The sequence below is a fragment of the Branchiostoma lanceolatum genome, chromosome 4 (genome assembly GCF_035083965.1).
Source record: "Branchiostoma lanceolatum isolate klBraLanc5 chromosome 4, klBraLanc5.hap2, whole genome shotgun sequence".
Classification (NCBI taxonomy): Eukaryota; Metazoa; Chordata; class Leptocardii; order Amphioxiformes; family Branchiostomatidae; genus Branchiostoma; species Branchiostoma lanceolatum.
In genome coordinates, this window is record NC_089725.1 from 1,095,649 (window position 1) to 1,114,139 (window position 18,491).

The 18,491-nt window shown below is 40.7% G+C and overlaps 1 protein-coding gene across 1 annotated transcript in view; it reads right to left on the reverse strand.

Annotated features, from left to right (window-relative positions):
• Nucleotides 1-3,192: 3,192 nt before the first annotated feature.
• Nucleotides 3,193-18,491, reverse strand: part of LOC136434111 (WD repeat-containing protein 27-like) — an 80,833-nt gene continuing 65,534 nt past the window's right edge. The window contains exons 14-15 of the mRNA XM_066426875.1: nt 6,154-6,251; nt 3,193-3,328 (exon numbers count right to left, since the gene is read on the reverse strand). Of these exons, the coding sequence (XP_066282972.1) occupies nt 3,193-3,328; nt 6,154-6,251 (234 nt within the window). The remainder of the gene's footprint in view (nt 3,329-6,153; nt 6,252-18,491) is intronic.

Sequence of the window (18,491 nt, forward strand, 5' to 3'; positions counted from 1 at the left end):
TGCACAGGTGATAATAAGTACACACCCAATAAAGAAAACACCTTTTTAACAGCAAGTGATAAATTTGGGCTGAAAGGTTCACACTGTATCATTACTGCAATTACAACTTACTAACAACCCTATCCTGTGTCCTTGTCTGAATAAGAAGGCGAGGAACCTAATCAGGCATGAGATGAGCCTCTGGAACTGAAGGACGTGACGTAAGGGCAATTGTCGTGTCGCGTCAACGCCGTTAAATGATGATGTCCATAACAACTATCCACACAGAAGGACTACTGCAGAAACCAATACTTACTTCATAAAAAGGCAACAAAGAACACCAAAAGTTAAGATGAACATCTAGCGACAAAACTTTACCATGACCACATTTTTACTGCTGTCTTCATGTATAGGTGTAACTTAACAGCTTCAAGTCCTTGGAAGCAGTCACAGATGTAAGATGTCTTAATCCACCTTTTAAGGTCTCAAGGGAAGAGAGCCACTTTCCTCTTAAAATCACAGAACCCACAAATTATATAAAAGGGGGGCTTTTGTCTTCCCCTGCTTCCAAAAAAGAAGTCAACCCAATATGTCTATATACAGCCAATAGATGGATTTGAGTCTGCAGTCTGTTACATTAATGTTTATCACTGTCTATTGTCACATATATGTCCCCTATGGTTTCTATCATGTACTTGCAATTAGCCTTTGGGCATGAATTTCCAAATAAACTCTCACTAACATGTGACAACTTAAAGAGATCTGACCATCTGAAGAAACACATCACTCGAATGTAAGACATGACCAGGAAGTTTGTATAGTGACCACAACACTTTTCCAGTTAAATGTGGCACATTGGTCAGTAAGTTTTCTTACTGTTTCAGTAGCAGGGTATACCTTTACAGGGAGGGGTTGCTAGCCCTTCCACTTTAATTAAAGTGCTTATAGCACCTCCTCGAAGACGGGACCCCCATTTTACGTCCCTTCCGAAAGACGGGTACAGCCCCAACCAAGATGTCCTGTGCTTCAGCCTTGCTGCTTTGAGCCGGGGCGCACAATTGTCTCCTACTCGAAAACGGGACCCCCATTTTACGTCCCTTCCGAAAGACGGGTGCAGCCCCAACCGAGATGTCCTGTGCTTCAGCTCTGCCGCTATGAGCCGGGGCTCACAAATGTCTCCTACTCTGATGGGGGTACAGTCTGAGTGTGTTGTCACAAACAACTGCCTGCACCTACCTGCTGAAAGATTGGCAGGTCCTAATGGGGGTGACTTGGACCACCACCAAAAGGACTTATCTCACCTACTGATCTTTTGGAACCACTTCAGTTGTGACACCATTTCGGTATAAGTGACCATAAAAGTAATCCATAGGGGCGAAACGTATAAGGACGAAGGTATTAGAGGTAAATTGATATGTCGTATTTGCAAATGCATGATACAAACATCAATAAAAAGCAAAATAGTCATTTAAAGGTAAAGGTACTTCCCATTGCCTTTCTCAGGCCGTACTGACAATGGGTTATTCATCATTTATCATCCACTGTCTCTAGGACACAAAAAACAGTGCAATGGCTTAGTGGGTAGAGTGTTCGCCTTGCATACGGTAGGTTGTGACAATGTGAGTTCAAACCCCAGCCGGGACATACCAAAGACTCTAAAAATGGTACATACTGCTTTCTCTGCTTAGTACTCAGCATTTGGGAAAGAGTATGGCAGTTAAACACACACCACTACCAGTGGACTAGCCCCCTGCTGTAGTAACTTGCACAAAGTTGTGTGGCCCAAGGGCTGCCGAAACGGAGATGGGCACCGCCTTATGCACCTTTGGTGCGGGAGGACTTTAACTTTAACTACCTCTCGGACACGGTATTGGAACGTGGAGCCATCCCTTTCCTTCCACTCCCAACTGAAGTCAGGGACCTATTTCTACACCTGGGGGAAGTGATATAAGTCGTGTAAAGGGATTTTCCCTAGATTACAAGGTCTAGCCAGGAACGCCAGGAATCGAACCCGGGACCTCTTGATCTCACCTAACTTGAATATTTTCCATAGAGGTATAACCTCCATTAACATTAATACGCTGGGTTACATAAATCCACCATTTTGAAAAACAGTGGGTTTGAGAGATCTCTTATGCAGCACCACCCAGGTATATGCACAGTTTATACATACCGGGGTGCATTATATTGCGAGACGTTGGGTTGGAGATCTGTTTGGACGTATCTTTTCAGGGTGACAGAATTATGTACCCTGGTGGCATTATGTTCGTAGTTTGTGTTGAGAATGTTCTCCCAAGGACGTGCTCATACCATTATAACAAAAGAGGGCATTATAATCAAATACTGTTCTTATCCAGCTCCACCCAAACGCCCCATCCCATAGACCACATGTAGTTCTTAATTCACCATAGCAGACATCCCTTTGTTTAGATCCGACATGCAGTATGAACTTCCGACTCAGCCTTAATACCCACCTAAGATGTCTTTGCCTGATAGCATTGTCTGTCAACAGGTTTTTGACTGACACGAAGATGGGTAAAGCCTCTTAAAAGCAGGTTGAATCACAGACTGTCAACAGAAAACCCACGGAAAGCTCGTGTTTTGAAGGTCAATGCCAAACAATGTCATTGTCTCCAAGTAGTAGGTATAGTCCCAAGCTTGGACAGGAAGGTTGACATCCGCACTGTGTTCAGCTTTTCTAGTTTGGTTTGCCAAAGTGTAGTCTTTGATTAACTAATAGTAGGAATACTGTCAAGCTTGCCTTGAATGAAAAGTATAATGACTGAAAGAGCTTGTCATCTGCATTATGTTTCACTTTTCTGGTTTGGTTTGTTATAGTATAGTTTTAGATTATACTAAATCATAGTCACCAATCCACTGAATGAAATACAGATACCATACATATACCATCACTACATACTACAAATGTACTTAGAATTTGAATTTATGAAGTCCAATCAAGGACATTGTGATCCCTTTTTATGTCCTTGGACAAAATCTCCTTGGTCCAATTCAGATGATAAATGGAGGTATAGATTTTACAATAATGACTGTAATTATATATATTAGCACCCTTTTTAAGCCAAGAGTCAATACATAATCTTTCTACCTGCAAGGGAACTTTTAGGTCTGAAGGACACAGGCGTCTTTTTTATGATGGTTTACGACCAACAACTGGACAATACCGTCCCTCTGCGATCCCACTTATCAAGCCTATTTGTTCGACCAATACAAGGCCATGCCCACCGATTTGTCCTCTGCTCCGGTGGCGATGAAGCGTGCACATGGGCTCATGGTCAGACCGCAGGGGTACGCACGGTTCAGGTGCCCTTCATAGCGCCGTACACACCTGGAATGCGACAAGAGGCGTCAGCGGCTCATCGTATAACACATTACACTTCCTACACAACAATATACAGCACATACTTAACCGTCAAGGCAAAGAGATGCGACTTGCTAAACACATGTACATACATGTAGATTAAAGCACTCATACCATACAGAGTAATCTGTTGCCCAAAAGTGTCACGACCCTGTTCTATCTCTATCTTAAGGTCAAGGCTGGCCGTGTTGTTATCCTACAGCAGGGGAGGGGGAGGACATGCACCATCAGGTCACTAAATGCCTGTAGGTAGATAAATATTACTGATTGACTGCCATGCATCACCACTGCCCGTCTAAACTCTACTAAATGAACTGTATCACCAGGTATAGGTGGTTAAACCTTCAGCCTGCTAAGGAAGCCGTTTGGCATTAGATTTGTATTGGTTACCGGGTTATGCAGCAGGGAGAAGGTTAAGTACAAGGGCTTGGTGTACAAAAGGACCATACTATGCTGGGACTGGCAACATCTGTGAACTGTGACTTAACACATTACACATAACAGATATAACAGATCACTACATTAAAGTTGTACTTAGAAGTGAAACATATCCGAGAATACAAATTCCACTGATTAATCATAAGCTTACTTGTCTGACTTATATTGCTGTCCCAGCTTTATAAATCAATTCTGAACAAGAGTTCCACGACCTCAAATCTCCATGAACAATTCTATTCATGCAAATGACTTACACATTTGCATACTATATGCTTGGTCATAAACACCTTTATCTACCTTACATGTTGCAATATTGACAGTCCTATAATTTTTCAAATTTGATGAATTATGGTATTTTGCATTAATTATGCAAATTAGGAATTTATTTGCATAATTGGTATCTGTTGATGCTCCACTTTCCATAAACTACATATGTTACAGGTATTTGAGTCTGATAATGGAAAACACTGCAAATATAGATTTTCCTCATTAGCTATGCAAATCATGTCACAATTAGCATAATTCGCACTTCATTATGTATATCTCTGTCTAGGCTACCTGCATACTAAGTATCATATTGACAGTCCTATAATTTTCCAATTAGATGAGATATGGTGTTTTTCCATTAATTATGCAAATTAGGAATCTATTTGCATAATTGGTACCTGCTGATGATCCACTTTCCATAAACTACATATGTTACATGTATTTGAGTCTGATAATGGAAATCACTGCAAATATAGATTTTCCTCGTTAGCTATGCAAATTAAGTCCCAATTAGCATAATTTGTACTTCATTCTGTATATCTCTTTCTAAGCTACCTAACTACTAAATATCATGGAAATCCGTTTTTCCTTTGTTCAGTTATTCTCCTTAGAAGATTTTCACGATAACGCCCCTGCAGTTCCAGAGCAAGCTGCTAGGGGGCCCAAACCCACGCCATGTCTTCATTACACCACAAGCTATCTGACGCCAAAAAATCAAGACCACAGCACATCCAGGTCAAGAGATACAAAAATTGAATTTCTGCTGCAGTACCAAGGTCACATACCAGGGGGCCCAAAATCGACCTTGAATTTCGGCTTCACAACACCTGCCCACATACCAAATATCATCGTAATCCATCAAGCGGTTCTTGAGTTATGTTGACTACAGTGGTCCGGAAACACAAACAAACAGACAAGCAAACACACAGACACACCCAAAACTATATCTCCATTTTTCATGGAGATAATAATAAATTGATGTGGAACAAAATCAAACAAGTTGCTCATTCATTTATGGGTTAAATGCTGCCTTGCTGTCAACTGTAACATTGGTTTATAGATGAAGTTTAAAGGCATTAAAAGTGCCCCTGTGGTCTGATTTAAACATTGTTTAGAGATAGTCGACTTACGCAGGGGCACTTAAAGATCAGCAAAGACATTTAAAGATCTTGAAGACCTTCACTCGACGATTTATCACTAAACGATTTATAAACAATGATATATCAAAGGTGGATAAAACCACAGTATTCCATTGCCTCCATCATAAATCACTAACAATTAAGATGATACACTAAGTTGAAGGTCAATTAATTTAAAAGTGGTGTCTAAAGCTGATATACGGCAGAAACGTCACATGACCTTCCATCTCCAGTTTTTCTTCCATCCCAGGATAGTACGGAAGGTCATTCCAGGTCACTCCTGCCCAAACCCAATTTACTACTATAGCTAGTAGATACTTTCATTTCCTCCAGGGGCAATCATATCAAACTTCCATCACGGCTTTCAAAAATAATTTCATCAGGTTGGTAGAACAATTAGGATATTGGAGTTCTCTTTTTACACAACCAGGAATCTCACCTGCTAACGTTTCGGTGTCTGCCAGACACCTTCCTCAGAGCTTCTGACTGGAGTACTGCTTCTCACCGCTATAATAATAAGGGGGATACATACTTAGCCACGTTTGGGATGGTGTTCTCGCCGCAAAAGCGCCACCTACTTTGGCTAGCAGTGAGATGCAATACTCTAGTCGGAAGCTCTGAGGAAGGTGTCTGACAGACACCGAAACGTCAGCAGGTGAGAATTACTGGTTGTGTAAAAAGAAAACTCCAATATCCTATGTTCTACCAACCTGTTGAAATTATTTTCAGAAGCTGTGATTATAGAAGTTTGATATGATTACCCCTGGATGAAATGAAAGTATCGAGTAGATTGAGTTTGGGCAGGAATGACCATAAATTACCTTCTATATACTATATCCTGGGATGGAAAAAAAATGGAGATGGCAGGTGATGTGACGTTTCTGCCGTATTTCAGCTCTAGACACCACTTTTGATCGGCCTTCAAACTAGCATACCGGTATCACCCACCTGTTTGTCCGCAGGTCCCACAGTTTGATGCCGTCTGTTAGCGCGGCTGTCAGGAACAGGTCATAGGCGCTGGAGGGGTGTGACACGGAGGGCGACCCCTGAGGAGGACAGAATAAGCAAGAGCAGTCAGAGAACATTCATCTCCCAACGGGAGTGACCACTTCTGTCAACATACTGCTGTCACAGGGCTGGCCAACACAGATAGAACACCAACTATTTCTAAGTACAGTTCCCTAAAAAGAGACCCACATAACTGTTAGCCAACACAGATAATACCAACAATTTCCAAGTACAGTAAAAAAAGACCGACATCAGTCTTAGCCAACACAGATAATACTTACTATTTCCAAGTACATTGCTCTAAAAAAGACCCATAGAACTGTTATCCAACACAGAAAATACTATCTACAAGTACTCTTAAACGAGATCCACATCAGTGTTAGCCAACACAGATAATACTAACTATTTCCAAGTACATTGCTCTAAAAAAGACCCATAGAACTGTTATCCAACACAGAAAATACTATTTGCAAGTACTCTAAAATGAGATCCACATCAGTGTTAGCCAACACAGATAATACTAACTATTTCCAAGTGCAGCTTCTCTAAAAAGAAGACCAACATCAGAGTTAGCCAAGACAGATATGCATGACACCAGGTACAGCTTTTCTAAAAAAAAGAAGACCCACCATCAGTTTATACTTCAATGTTTATTGACATCTCGTAAAACAATTCAAGGACTGCCAAGTATCCGTGTATGTGTCCTCACGTGTCATCATCTTACAACTCCCCGCGGGCACAAGGATTTAAGTCTTGTTTTGGTCTGCATTTTTCGGAGGCCAAGTATTCGGGACATCACAACATTAGAGTAGTTGTATAAAATGTTGCCACTCAGCCATGATGCCGCAGACTCAGCTAGGGAGACACTGGGGCTTGGATCGAGTTGCCTAGAAACAGACACTCAAACAAGTACTGGGAAAACTGAAAACACCTGCCGCTTATGTGACATGCACTGAACTGTGTCCACTTCATCACATTTAAGGTCATTGGAAGTTAAGACGGAACATAGCTGAAGGAAGAAAAAGAAATAGACATTCTGAATCTCAACGATATTAGTTCTTTAAAGGAAATCAACTTTTGTGTTTTATCAATGCTTCAAGCCCTAAATTGGGATCAAAACAACACATAAGAAGGTACATGTAGATTTGACATAGAGATCTTTTATAGCTGTGTAAATCTTGACTTAACCCAAGGAACTCCGACTGCACTTTATCTATTACTACAGTATATTCAGAATGACTTTCAGCCCACACTTGATTAAAACAGTATTCCACAGAGAAAGCTATGTCAGGAATGTAATAGTGCCATCTCTATTGATGTAAACAGAGATGTGACAACAGTATGATATATACATAACTGACTCTAGCAGCCAACTACAATAGTGACTTGGTAAACTAAAAGGTTTTCACTGGAATTTGGAGAAATTTTGGCATTTATTCTATTCAAATATTATCGTTGTTTAATTTTGTGTAACTGTTCCATGTTGATGTGTTGCTATGCCGACTGTCATGGTTAATTATGATTGACAGTTTTGACAGTTCGGTCAGAAATGGCTACAAGTCCAAGCATCTTAAGCATGGCCGTCAGATAAGTTGGTCAGAGGTCAGAGAAGTCATTTGGTAGTCAACATCTGAGATGGTCAAGGAGAAAAATATTGAAGGGAGAGGGGAATGCAAGGTTACGACAGAGGGCAATGAACTTGTAGTCAGTCTCTTGTCCACATGAAAGACTGCAAAATATTGGGAAGAACTTTATAGAAGAACTTTATTGCACGCTAATTGTACACGGTACAAAGTATGGCAACAACTCTTAAAAATAATACAAAATAGAAGTATGGAATAAAACTTAACATCCCAATTGCCGCTAGCATATGATTTTTAGTGTTATAATCGAGTTGGTTTAATCGTCAGTTTCGGTATTTTTTCTAATGGCAAAGCAGTCGTTAACATATTTACCTATTTTTGCATTGTGGGGGTTGTTGCATTTGAATATATACTCAAAACAGTCTGTAGCATCGAGACTCTTAAACTCGTTGTACTTGATTTGAGAAATGTGAATAACTTATTACGTAAAACATCATATCTAGATATGTGAAATGTGAAATGTTGGGCCATTTTTAGATGAACATCAGAGTTTTCTATAAATACTGTAAAACTTGAAGTGTTTGTGGTGGTTTAATTTTTGCGTTTTTTGTAGTGACCAAAATCGTAACACTATGAATATGTGAATAACTGTACAGAACTGTTTCAACTGCAAACTTAAAACACCACAAAACCTCTTCTTCCTTCCTACTGCAAAACAAAAACCAACGCAAAAGTAAAATGGATTTACAGTAAGTATTTTTTGACACAGGACAATAGACCGATCCCATAGCCCCGCCCACCTGTCAAAATTAAGAAATACGAAATGAAAACAAAAAAACATTTGACAGACATGGAGCCACTCCCTCATTGGTCAAACCAATAATTGCCAGGTCTAACTGCTAATTATGATAGACAGTCTATTAAAATAGGCAGGTTACAAGAGGTTATTTTCAAACCACGTGTCAGTGACCTGATTATAATCATATGACCGAACAGCCTATAGCCTACAGGTGGGCAGGGTGGGCATGATTCATCTTATAACCAGACATACTATTTCCTGTATAGACGGCAAGACATATCTGGACATGACCATAAAAATTGTTGTGGTTTTTCGATAAAGCTGGCACACCTTTCTAACCTTCTCAAGGACATAAGTACAGGCGTGACACTGCTGAGATTACAAAATGTCAACTTTGGTTAGTCACTGAGGTAAAGAAATAGGTCATCATAATGGAATATGATCGTATCTTGATTTATATCATACTTGGGCCGCGAAAACGGTCCATATGGCTGTTCCGCATCATGTGATGATTTTCCGTATCACACAGGGTTCTACATGTATCACACAGGCTTCCATAGAATATTTAGAATGTATTTCAAGTGCGCCGGTTGCGCCACTGTCGAAAATTCAACACAAAACTCTCTCAACTTCTGCCGCATTCCGCATAGAAATATGTGTTTATTCAGGTGGGTATGACATAAATAAAATACAACACGGCGTATTCCGTATCACCCTCAGTCCCACGGTCGGGCCGGTACCTCAGGCGATACAGAATACACCGTGTTGTATTCTATGTATACAAACAATGTACATGTATATATGCTACACCCATACCTAGTAGTTATAAGATGCTGGACTTTTCACTTCTAGCCTTGACTACATGTCTTGATAACAATATGGATTTCGTGAAAGATTAAGAAGCCTTGAAGTCTTGACATCCAAACTAACTACACAAGGTCACTGCTGATCTTTCTGTTTTGTGAAGACCAAAAAAACTGACCATACTGTAAATCTTAAAACTTTTGCATTGGAATCATTTTCATACCCACAGCAATTTAATGACACCTCAAATAATATGTGTTTCTTATGCAATTTACTACCAGTACTGTTCTACAGAATTGTTTCAGCCGACAATTTTAAAACACTACAGAAACCTCATTTTCCCTCCTACCGCGAAATAAAACCACCACAAAAGTAAATACATTTACAGTAGACAGCCATGTACTGCCTAGCGCACAAATGTATTCAAGCCAGTACCGGTTTAAGCTGGATAACAAGCTGGATATTACTGGATGGCAAAAGGCCACAAGACTCCACTATGCCACGCAACTTCCAGATGTGCTAAAATCTGTTCTAAAATTCTACCTTGTTTTGTTGGTTCATTATATTCAGGACCAGACTGGAACAGGTGGCTGCCCTGGCAATGAGATTAGAAGATAATCAAAGTCAAAACTGATAGCATTTTATCATATTTAGTGTGGATGTGGAGCATTGTGATCTGACGTGTGTCAACGGCATCATAGCCACAAAAAAAAGATGATGGCATTGCCAGTAACATCCTTTTATCACCGGTAGTTCTAAAAACAGACAAGGTCACTGCATGTCTGTCTGTTCTACAGATGTCTAATCTGGCACAATATTTGTACATGAACACTTCTTGAAGCTTGGTTGTAAAAACTTTCGAAAGACTGGTAAAATCTGGATCTCACTTGGGTAACATTAACACATTGATGATGTGCACAAAGCCTAGAAGCAATGTTGATAGCTTTTTTTCTGGAGAAAGGAATCTAAATCAAGTGGACAGTTAATGTTAAGCGACAGTCATCTATGACATCTTCCACTACAGTATATTTGAGCAAATGTCTCAGTACTCATCAGTACTGTCTGAGTCATGTCAACAAGGAAACTGGTCCCGTTACACTCCCTCACTTGTTTGTGTGCATTTCTACGCCTTGCACATCGAACACGCCAGAGGTGCAGGGAGCGGTACACACATCTTCTCCCAAACACAGGCCTTCGCCGAGTGATGTTCTGTTGCCAAACGTGTGTTATAGCAACAGCTCAACAGTGCCACTGCTACAGAACAAATATACAGGACGTTTCAGATAGCAGCTCATCCCTCAAGTAAATGTTATGGGTGACTTGTGACGATTAGTGATATGACTGCCTGAACTCCGCGCTTGTTTTTGACGTCTAGAATGGCAGGCCCCGATTGTGAGCCTTTACTTTGGCAAATATTTGAACACGTCAAACATTCAGGTTCACTGTTGAACTTACTCCTAACACATCGTTACCTGCTTCCGCCTCTTGGCTATCCTTGGCAAGGGCTATGGGAAGGGCATGATAAGGACGTACTTCCTGCTAGCCACAACCGTCTTTCTCTGGGAACACGTTCTCTTGTCTTCTCCCTTTATGTTGTAGGAATTTTCATGAATTTTAGCAAAATAATCCAGAAAAATAGGAAAGATATCAATGTTTTCCATATCTTATCTTAATAAGTGCTTACATTTTACATTCAATTGGTATACAATCATGTAGCTTGTACTTGTTTAGCACGCTTGTCAATAATTAAAGGACATGACTTTGAAATCTGTGTCTTTGTCTTGTCTTGTCACTGTCCTTTTCTTGTAAGAAGACCAGATTCTATAGGTCCCCTGGGTGGCAAGTTTTAATATAATGTATTACTGAAACGTTAAGAGCACCAAGTGGAGTTGAGTGTGTATCCCTTGGAAAAAAAGCCTTTTACTATCCTCCAAAGCAAAAAACAGCACTTATACAAGTTTAACATAAATCAGCATATGGATGGTTTGTAATTGTGTCGTTTACCCAAATTCCAGCAGTTTCCCATGCTCATTAATATCTGCACAAAAATCTGCACAAATACCTAACCCAACTGGTGTCACATGCCAATCAGCATGCCTTCCGTACTAATTGGCTCTGACAGTGGAATGGTTTATGATGAATGGCCTAACACATGACCTTATCCTGCATTTATGAACTTACTCTAACATTTCTTGTACAATGGATTGGATGTATATGCACAGGTGTGCGAAAATGATGGCATACAATGAGGCCTTTTTAGGATTTAAAAAAAAGCCCTTTTTGAGGGCGTACGGGCAGTGATTTGTTATCCACTGTGTCTTGGACACAGTATTGGAAGGTGGAGCCCAATCCTCAAGCTCTCCTTCCACCACCTTTTACATCCCTAACCAAAGTCAGGTACCCATTACTAGTGGAGAAAGTCGTGTAAAGTGCCTTTCCCAAGGGCACAACATAAGTGGCATGTCAAGGGATTCGAACCCAGGACCTCTGAGTTCTTGACCAAACACTCTAACTACACAACACCTCGACATCACTCCAATGACAGGTTTTCTGTATAGCAAGGTAATTGTGTGACAAATGGCAGATTTCCATATCTCACCGCTAAGTGGTTATCATGACAGCCATCAATCATCAGACTTCTGACCAGCTGGCCTGAGGGAGTTTCTGGGAATGTGCACCTGCTATTAGTTGATATACATGTACAATCAACGACATTTCCATTTCGTAGGTCTGGAGCTGAAACAAAAATCAGCTTCACTGTCTCATTCAAGAGGGTCTACATGGGGGGATCCTGGCAACACTTAATACAGCTTGCTATACCCGGAAAATAGCTTGCTTCGCGGAAAAAGGCATGCAGAACCTCATTGAAGTCATCATCCTCAAGGTTCAAATTTGATCTTTCCTCTAAGGAAGGATGTAGGATGTGCATGTACGTACATGTACGAACTGACCTCATCAGCACAGTTTTAACCGTTGGGAAGATGTTGACAGAACTCCTATCCATTCTACTGCTATTGTAAACAGTAGCTAAGATTACTACTGAGAAAAAGAAATGTTGGACCTTTCTTACGTGTCACATCGACTTCCTCGAATGTACATGTACGTACTGATCTCATCAGCACATTTTTAACCATTGGGAAGATGTTGAGAGAACTCCTATCCATTCTACTGCTTCTGTAAACAGTAGCTAACATTACTACTGAGAAAAAGAATGTTGGACCTTTCTTTTGTGTCACATCGACTTCCTTGAACGTACATGTACTGATCTCATCAGCACATTTTAAACCATTGAGAAGATGTTGACAGAACTCTTACAATCTAATGATACTGTAAACAGTAAGCTAAGATTACTACTGAGAAAAAGAATGTAGGACCTTTCTTTCGCGTCACATCGACTTCCTCCAACAATGTGGCAGTAACGTTAGGATGTGCAGGTTTATTTGTACTGCCAACTCTGTTTTATCAACCTGTCAGCGGTACAACAACTTAAACTGTCATGGGAAAGCACTCAGAGAAAGGTAGGGCCAGTTTAACACATGCCACAGGCAAATGCTTTGAATATTTTCGTGAAGGGCGGCTCTATATACATTTGTAAGTTTGACGAAATCCTAAGCTACTCAAGAAGTGATATTGCACTATTTCTGCACATTATGTCATAAATCTAGTATCATTATCAAAACGTAATGCTAGCATTAAGCAGAGAGGTTAAAGATCTCTCTTTTAGTGTTTTAAGTTACAAGAGCAGGACTTTTATTCCTTCAGCCATAAATGTTTAAGGAGCTTGTGGCAAGAAATTGATATAAGGAAACTTTGGATGCGATTCACCAATTCTGTGAATTCAATAAGGAAACTTTATAAAAACTTTGGGTGTGATTCACCCATTCTGTGGAAATGAAATTTTATAAAAACTTTGGATGTGCTTCACCAATTCTGAGAAAATGAAATAAAGAAATGTTATGATAACTTTGGGTGCGACAATAAACAAATTCAACAATCCTATTTCTCTGGCCACTGTTAGATATCCAATTTTACTCAGGCTGACACTTGCATGCAGTTACAGGAAACAATGACATCACCACAGACTGTGCACTGGAACCGATGACAGAAATTTCCTTATATCCTTGCAACTAATTGGGAAACAAGTGCTTTTGAAATAACAGGCATTTTAGCCAAACTTCTTATAAGGATATTGAGATTGGTAAGCCTTTTTTGGTGAATATAATTATCTGTTGAATATGCGATAATGCCATCTAAGAAGGTCGAGGCTATTGACAGGATGAACAATGATTTTTCTTGCACTATTGACAGGAATAGAATTTTGTTACGAACCAATTAGAGCATACCTTAGAGACTTTGAAAATCTTGTGGATACCAGCTCATGATCTGTCAGTCCTAACAATACAGACACCCCTTATATAATAGTCTAACTGTGCAAGGCTTAGCGTAAAAATGTTATTGAGCTTAGTGTTAGTATACACGAACAGAAAAATTTATGCCTTTACAGTCTGTCTTATGTCAACGTCTGAAAAGGGCAGGTAAAGATGACGGCTGTCAGTTCCGGGCAATGTGCCTATACTGTTGGCTACAGATGACATTAAGCTGCACTACTATACAAACTGGGGGTTCTTGTCAATGTCAAACTGCCACTTAAGTAAAAGACTTAATGCTTAGTCCTTAAAATTTTTCTAAACAGTCAGTCAACCGACAGACGTTTACATTATAACTTTTGTAAAGCTACGGTATGTACACTGGCATTACACAATGTAATCTTGCTGTCAGAGTGTTTTTCCTTGCACAGCTGTAAGACTGGCCCACACCTGTTTCCCACCTGTGGCACACAACGAGCTGTACACAAGTGCAAGTACAAGTGCACGTGCACCATACGCTCCATCTGGCACTAGGGCGGACTACACTGGCAACAGGAAACACATCCTCGGGCATCTCAACCCCGGGTACCAACCTTTGGACTTTCCATTCTTGACGAGGGTCTGCATGGGGGGGTCCCGACAATGCTTTACGCTGAATTCAGAAGAACCCCATACGTATTATGCTAGAATCAAGGAAGGGGAATACGCATAATTTGGTCACTTCCCTAAAAATCACACGACTATGACGCTTTCCCTACGAAGTACGGGAAATAAAAATAGGCTGCCTACGCCTGAGGGAAAAGAGCATGCAGGACCTCCTTAATATGCTGAACAGATGTGATATCAAGGAATGAACTTTGGGCCCACATGCCCTTTTATGGCAGAACGTAATCAGACATCTTAATTAATGTACTGTAAATACATTCAAGTTTGCAATGAATTATAAGTTGGCCATAGGGAGAAAGTGGAGTGTTAACGGTGGTTTTTAGTTCCCAGTTGAAAAAAAAGGTGGTAGCTGGACAGAAGAAAGAAGTAGCATTTTAATGGTGGTTCTAAGTTCACATTGAAGAGGTTAAAGCAAAAACCTTGAACATAAAATCACAGAGGACTTAAAAATGCATTTACAGTAATTCATGGTTGGACCACTCAAACTTGATGTAGAGTGCAACTGGTGCATTTTATGTATACTGTGTAATCGGCGCCTGAATTCAGCATAAAGTGAAGACAGCCTGCCAATTTTGACGCAATATATATCCGCTGTCTTTCCGAATCTAGCGTACAACGTTAGCGGTTAACGCTCCATGCAGGCGCCCTTAAAAGCATTGAACTTGTAGATGAAGAGTTTTCATTGGCTCAAAGTCTATGTCAAGAACCTGGCGTAAAGTGAAGACAGCCTGCCAATTTCGACGTAATACATATCCGCTGTCTTTCCGAACCTAGCGTACAACGTTAGCAGTTACCCTTCCATGGAGGCGCCCTTAAAAACATTGAACTTTTACATAAGAAGTTTTCATTGGCTCAAAGTCTATGTCAAGAACCTGGAGACTGATTTAGTGCTAAGCACATTCACACTTCTGCCCCAGTGTAATATGTCAAATACGTGTAAGTTGTAAACGTGCACCTGGGGATATAGGCTTTCTTTTATCAACTCTCCCTGTACCATGTTTGCTTGGTTGATGAAATACATTTTGCATCTTTAATAAAATTGTAAATGCCGGTGCTACCATAGAAGGCCATAAGTTCTGTAATCTTCAAGTGCAGAGTCATCATTTTTGTCACAATGCAATCCTTATTGAGCTGCATTTTCATCCAAATTCTCCCTGTTGATTAGTCATACAAGACTGGTAACACTAGACTAACCTGAAAACCTTCAAATTTACCCCGTTGGCATAATGCAGCCTTTGTTCTGAGAAAGGCACAGGTATTGCGAACACCCAGAAACATGCGTCATATACATTTCGCATGTCTGCTTAGGTCTAGATGTCCTGTTTGGTTATTTCTGGTGTCTTATTTCTTGTGTATGACGGCTAAGCACTGCTACATGTCAGCACTGATTACAATGTTGCACACTTTAGCCCAAAGTGATTGATATTCTGGAGCACCTTTGCTCTAATCGCAATTTTTAAAAGTATCCGTTACTGCAGAATGTCTCAACTCGGCCAGCAAAACACTGATGACAGTCATATATAACGCGGTTCTCTTCGGTGAAACCACGCGGAAGACATTCCACGACGCTCACCGTACAGACATGTGATGCCACTGTTTTTCGATTGACTCAACCGAGGGCGGGTAACATCCTCGCACACTGTGACACTCTTCCAACTCTGTGACACCTTAGTAAATCCGACATTCTTCGTCGTTCACTAAACGGATACACAACGCTGCCCAAGCTGAATCACCGGTATTGTCTGAACGCTGGTCTGCCAATAACTTGAAGTTGATCTTATCTCGCTTCCGATAAGGTATCTGTCATCAGCACGACAACTAAGACTCGCAGATTACCGCTACCACGTTCAAGCTGAGCGCCACGCCGATTCTGTGAAACCTTACGGGACGAAAACATTCCATTTCGCTAACTTTACAGACGCACAACATTCCAAACATTGAGTCACTGTCTTTGTCAAAATCTTGGAAGACTAGACTTAGCCTTGTACCTGATCTTATCTTACTCAGTATTTAGCTTTCATCAGTTTCATCCTAAACCCTTTCACCTTCATAAAATGACAATATAGGAAGGAGCGAAGATAAGAAAAGATGAGAGGAAGGCCTCAGGGAAGGAAAGGGGGGCGGAAGGAAGGATACTGTGGAAGGAAGGATGTGTGGAAGGAAGGAATGCTGAAAACAGATGATTGGTCTTCATTAAACTTGACCTTTGCCTACACAGATTAGACCATCAAAAAGTACAACCCTTTTTAAAGTCCTAAGCCCCACAGTAGGGTTTGGGTTGGCGTTAGGAAGGGCATCCAGCCGTAAAAACTCTTGCTACAAAAAAGACTTGCACTTGATGAGGAGTCCCCTATCCATGTGTAAGCACGTCCAACCCCCATATGATGGGGAATAAAAGACGTTAAATTGGAGAGAACCCTGTCTTGATCCTCCATACAAAGCCTTAAGGTCCTCATTCTAAAGCAGTCCTAGAGTTGTGGGACATGCAGACACGGTCCCCGCCACATACATGTAACTACAGAAATCAAAAGGCCACAAACAGCCTCAGATGTGGCGAAAAACATGTCATGTCGACCACTAGACCTCGAAAAACAACCTGACACAAGATAGCTACTCTGTGATCACCTCTTTCACTTCTGTCCAATTACTGTGAGAAATCTTTCTCCAACAGAGGACGCAAGGTAAACCTGTACCTGCTACTTATCCCCGAAAAGTACCAGACCGGTTAATTTCTTGCAGGTTGTTCTAGCAAAAAGAAGACTTCTACACACACAAAAAACATAAGGGAAAGTTCAAGCAAGGAGATTGAAATGTCTGAATAAGCTCTAAAAGTGTTTTCTTTCCCATTTTCATTTTTCTCTCTCAGTGAAACCAAGGAGGTTTAATCATGGTGAAACAAACCTGTGGGTAGACACAATTGTAGCAACCTGTTATCATTGTTAACATTACATCTTTTTAATGACTATTGAATGGAAATGTTGAAGTGCAAAAGTTTAGTACTGAAAAAAAACTTTCTGGCCTTGGCACTTCTCCACCCACACTACACCCAGGTGCTGATATAAAAGTATTTGTTGAACCGGAAGTTCAAGCTATTACATGCCCTGTTTGGGATTTGCGTTAGTCCAATGACTGTGGGTCAGGAATGACACCAATGTAAGGTATGTATCCTGTAAACAACTTTCTTTTCCGCAATGCCAGACCATGCAGACAGGCCATTCAAATGATTACTTGCCATTTTCTGCCTGGTTGAGGTGTGTGTACAGTTTTCAACCCGCAGGAAAATACAGCAAAGATGTTGACATGTCTCAGTTTGCCCGTGAAGCTGTCTGAGAGTGTTTGTGCGCGGTAACTTGTTCCTCTGCCTGGCTTTGTCTTCAGACCTTGAAGGAAGTTTACGAAAAAACACCTGTAAGCTTTGAAGTGTACACCTGACTGTGTGTGTCGACAGGTGCGTTGTAGGGTCCCAAGGGGCTGCTTTGAAAGAAAAGCCTTGGATCTAACCTTGGAACAGTTGCAAAGCAATACGTTACCAAGACATGTCAAGCATCAATAGTGGAGAATGTAACTGACCCATCCCCCTTAAGACTGAATGACAGATCACACCAGTGTCCACCTTGTCTGTGCATTGTGGTTATGCAAAGATGAGGGTCTGCATGGAGGGATCCTGGAAATGCTTCACGGTAGATTTAAGAGGGACAGCAATACTTAACAATAAATTCAGGAGAGCTGGCAACGTTAACCGATAGATTGATCTGTTAGTGCTAAAGGTTTTGGGAACGATTTTATTGGATTGTATTTAATTGTATTCAGCTGACTAGAAGCAATTGTCTGTGAATACAGACAAAATTGGAAGCTCTGTTGTGACTCCCGCGTCGCGTGCCTGCGAAGCTGGTGTGTTACACCTAGAGGCGGTTGTACCGGCTATATAGATACAGATACAGACTTTGGGACACAAATAATTTATCTATGCTTAACAATGAATTTGGGATAACAAATAAAATGTTACGTAGTATTAAAGGGGCCAGTTACACTTCACAAATGATTTACCAGCAATGCTTA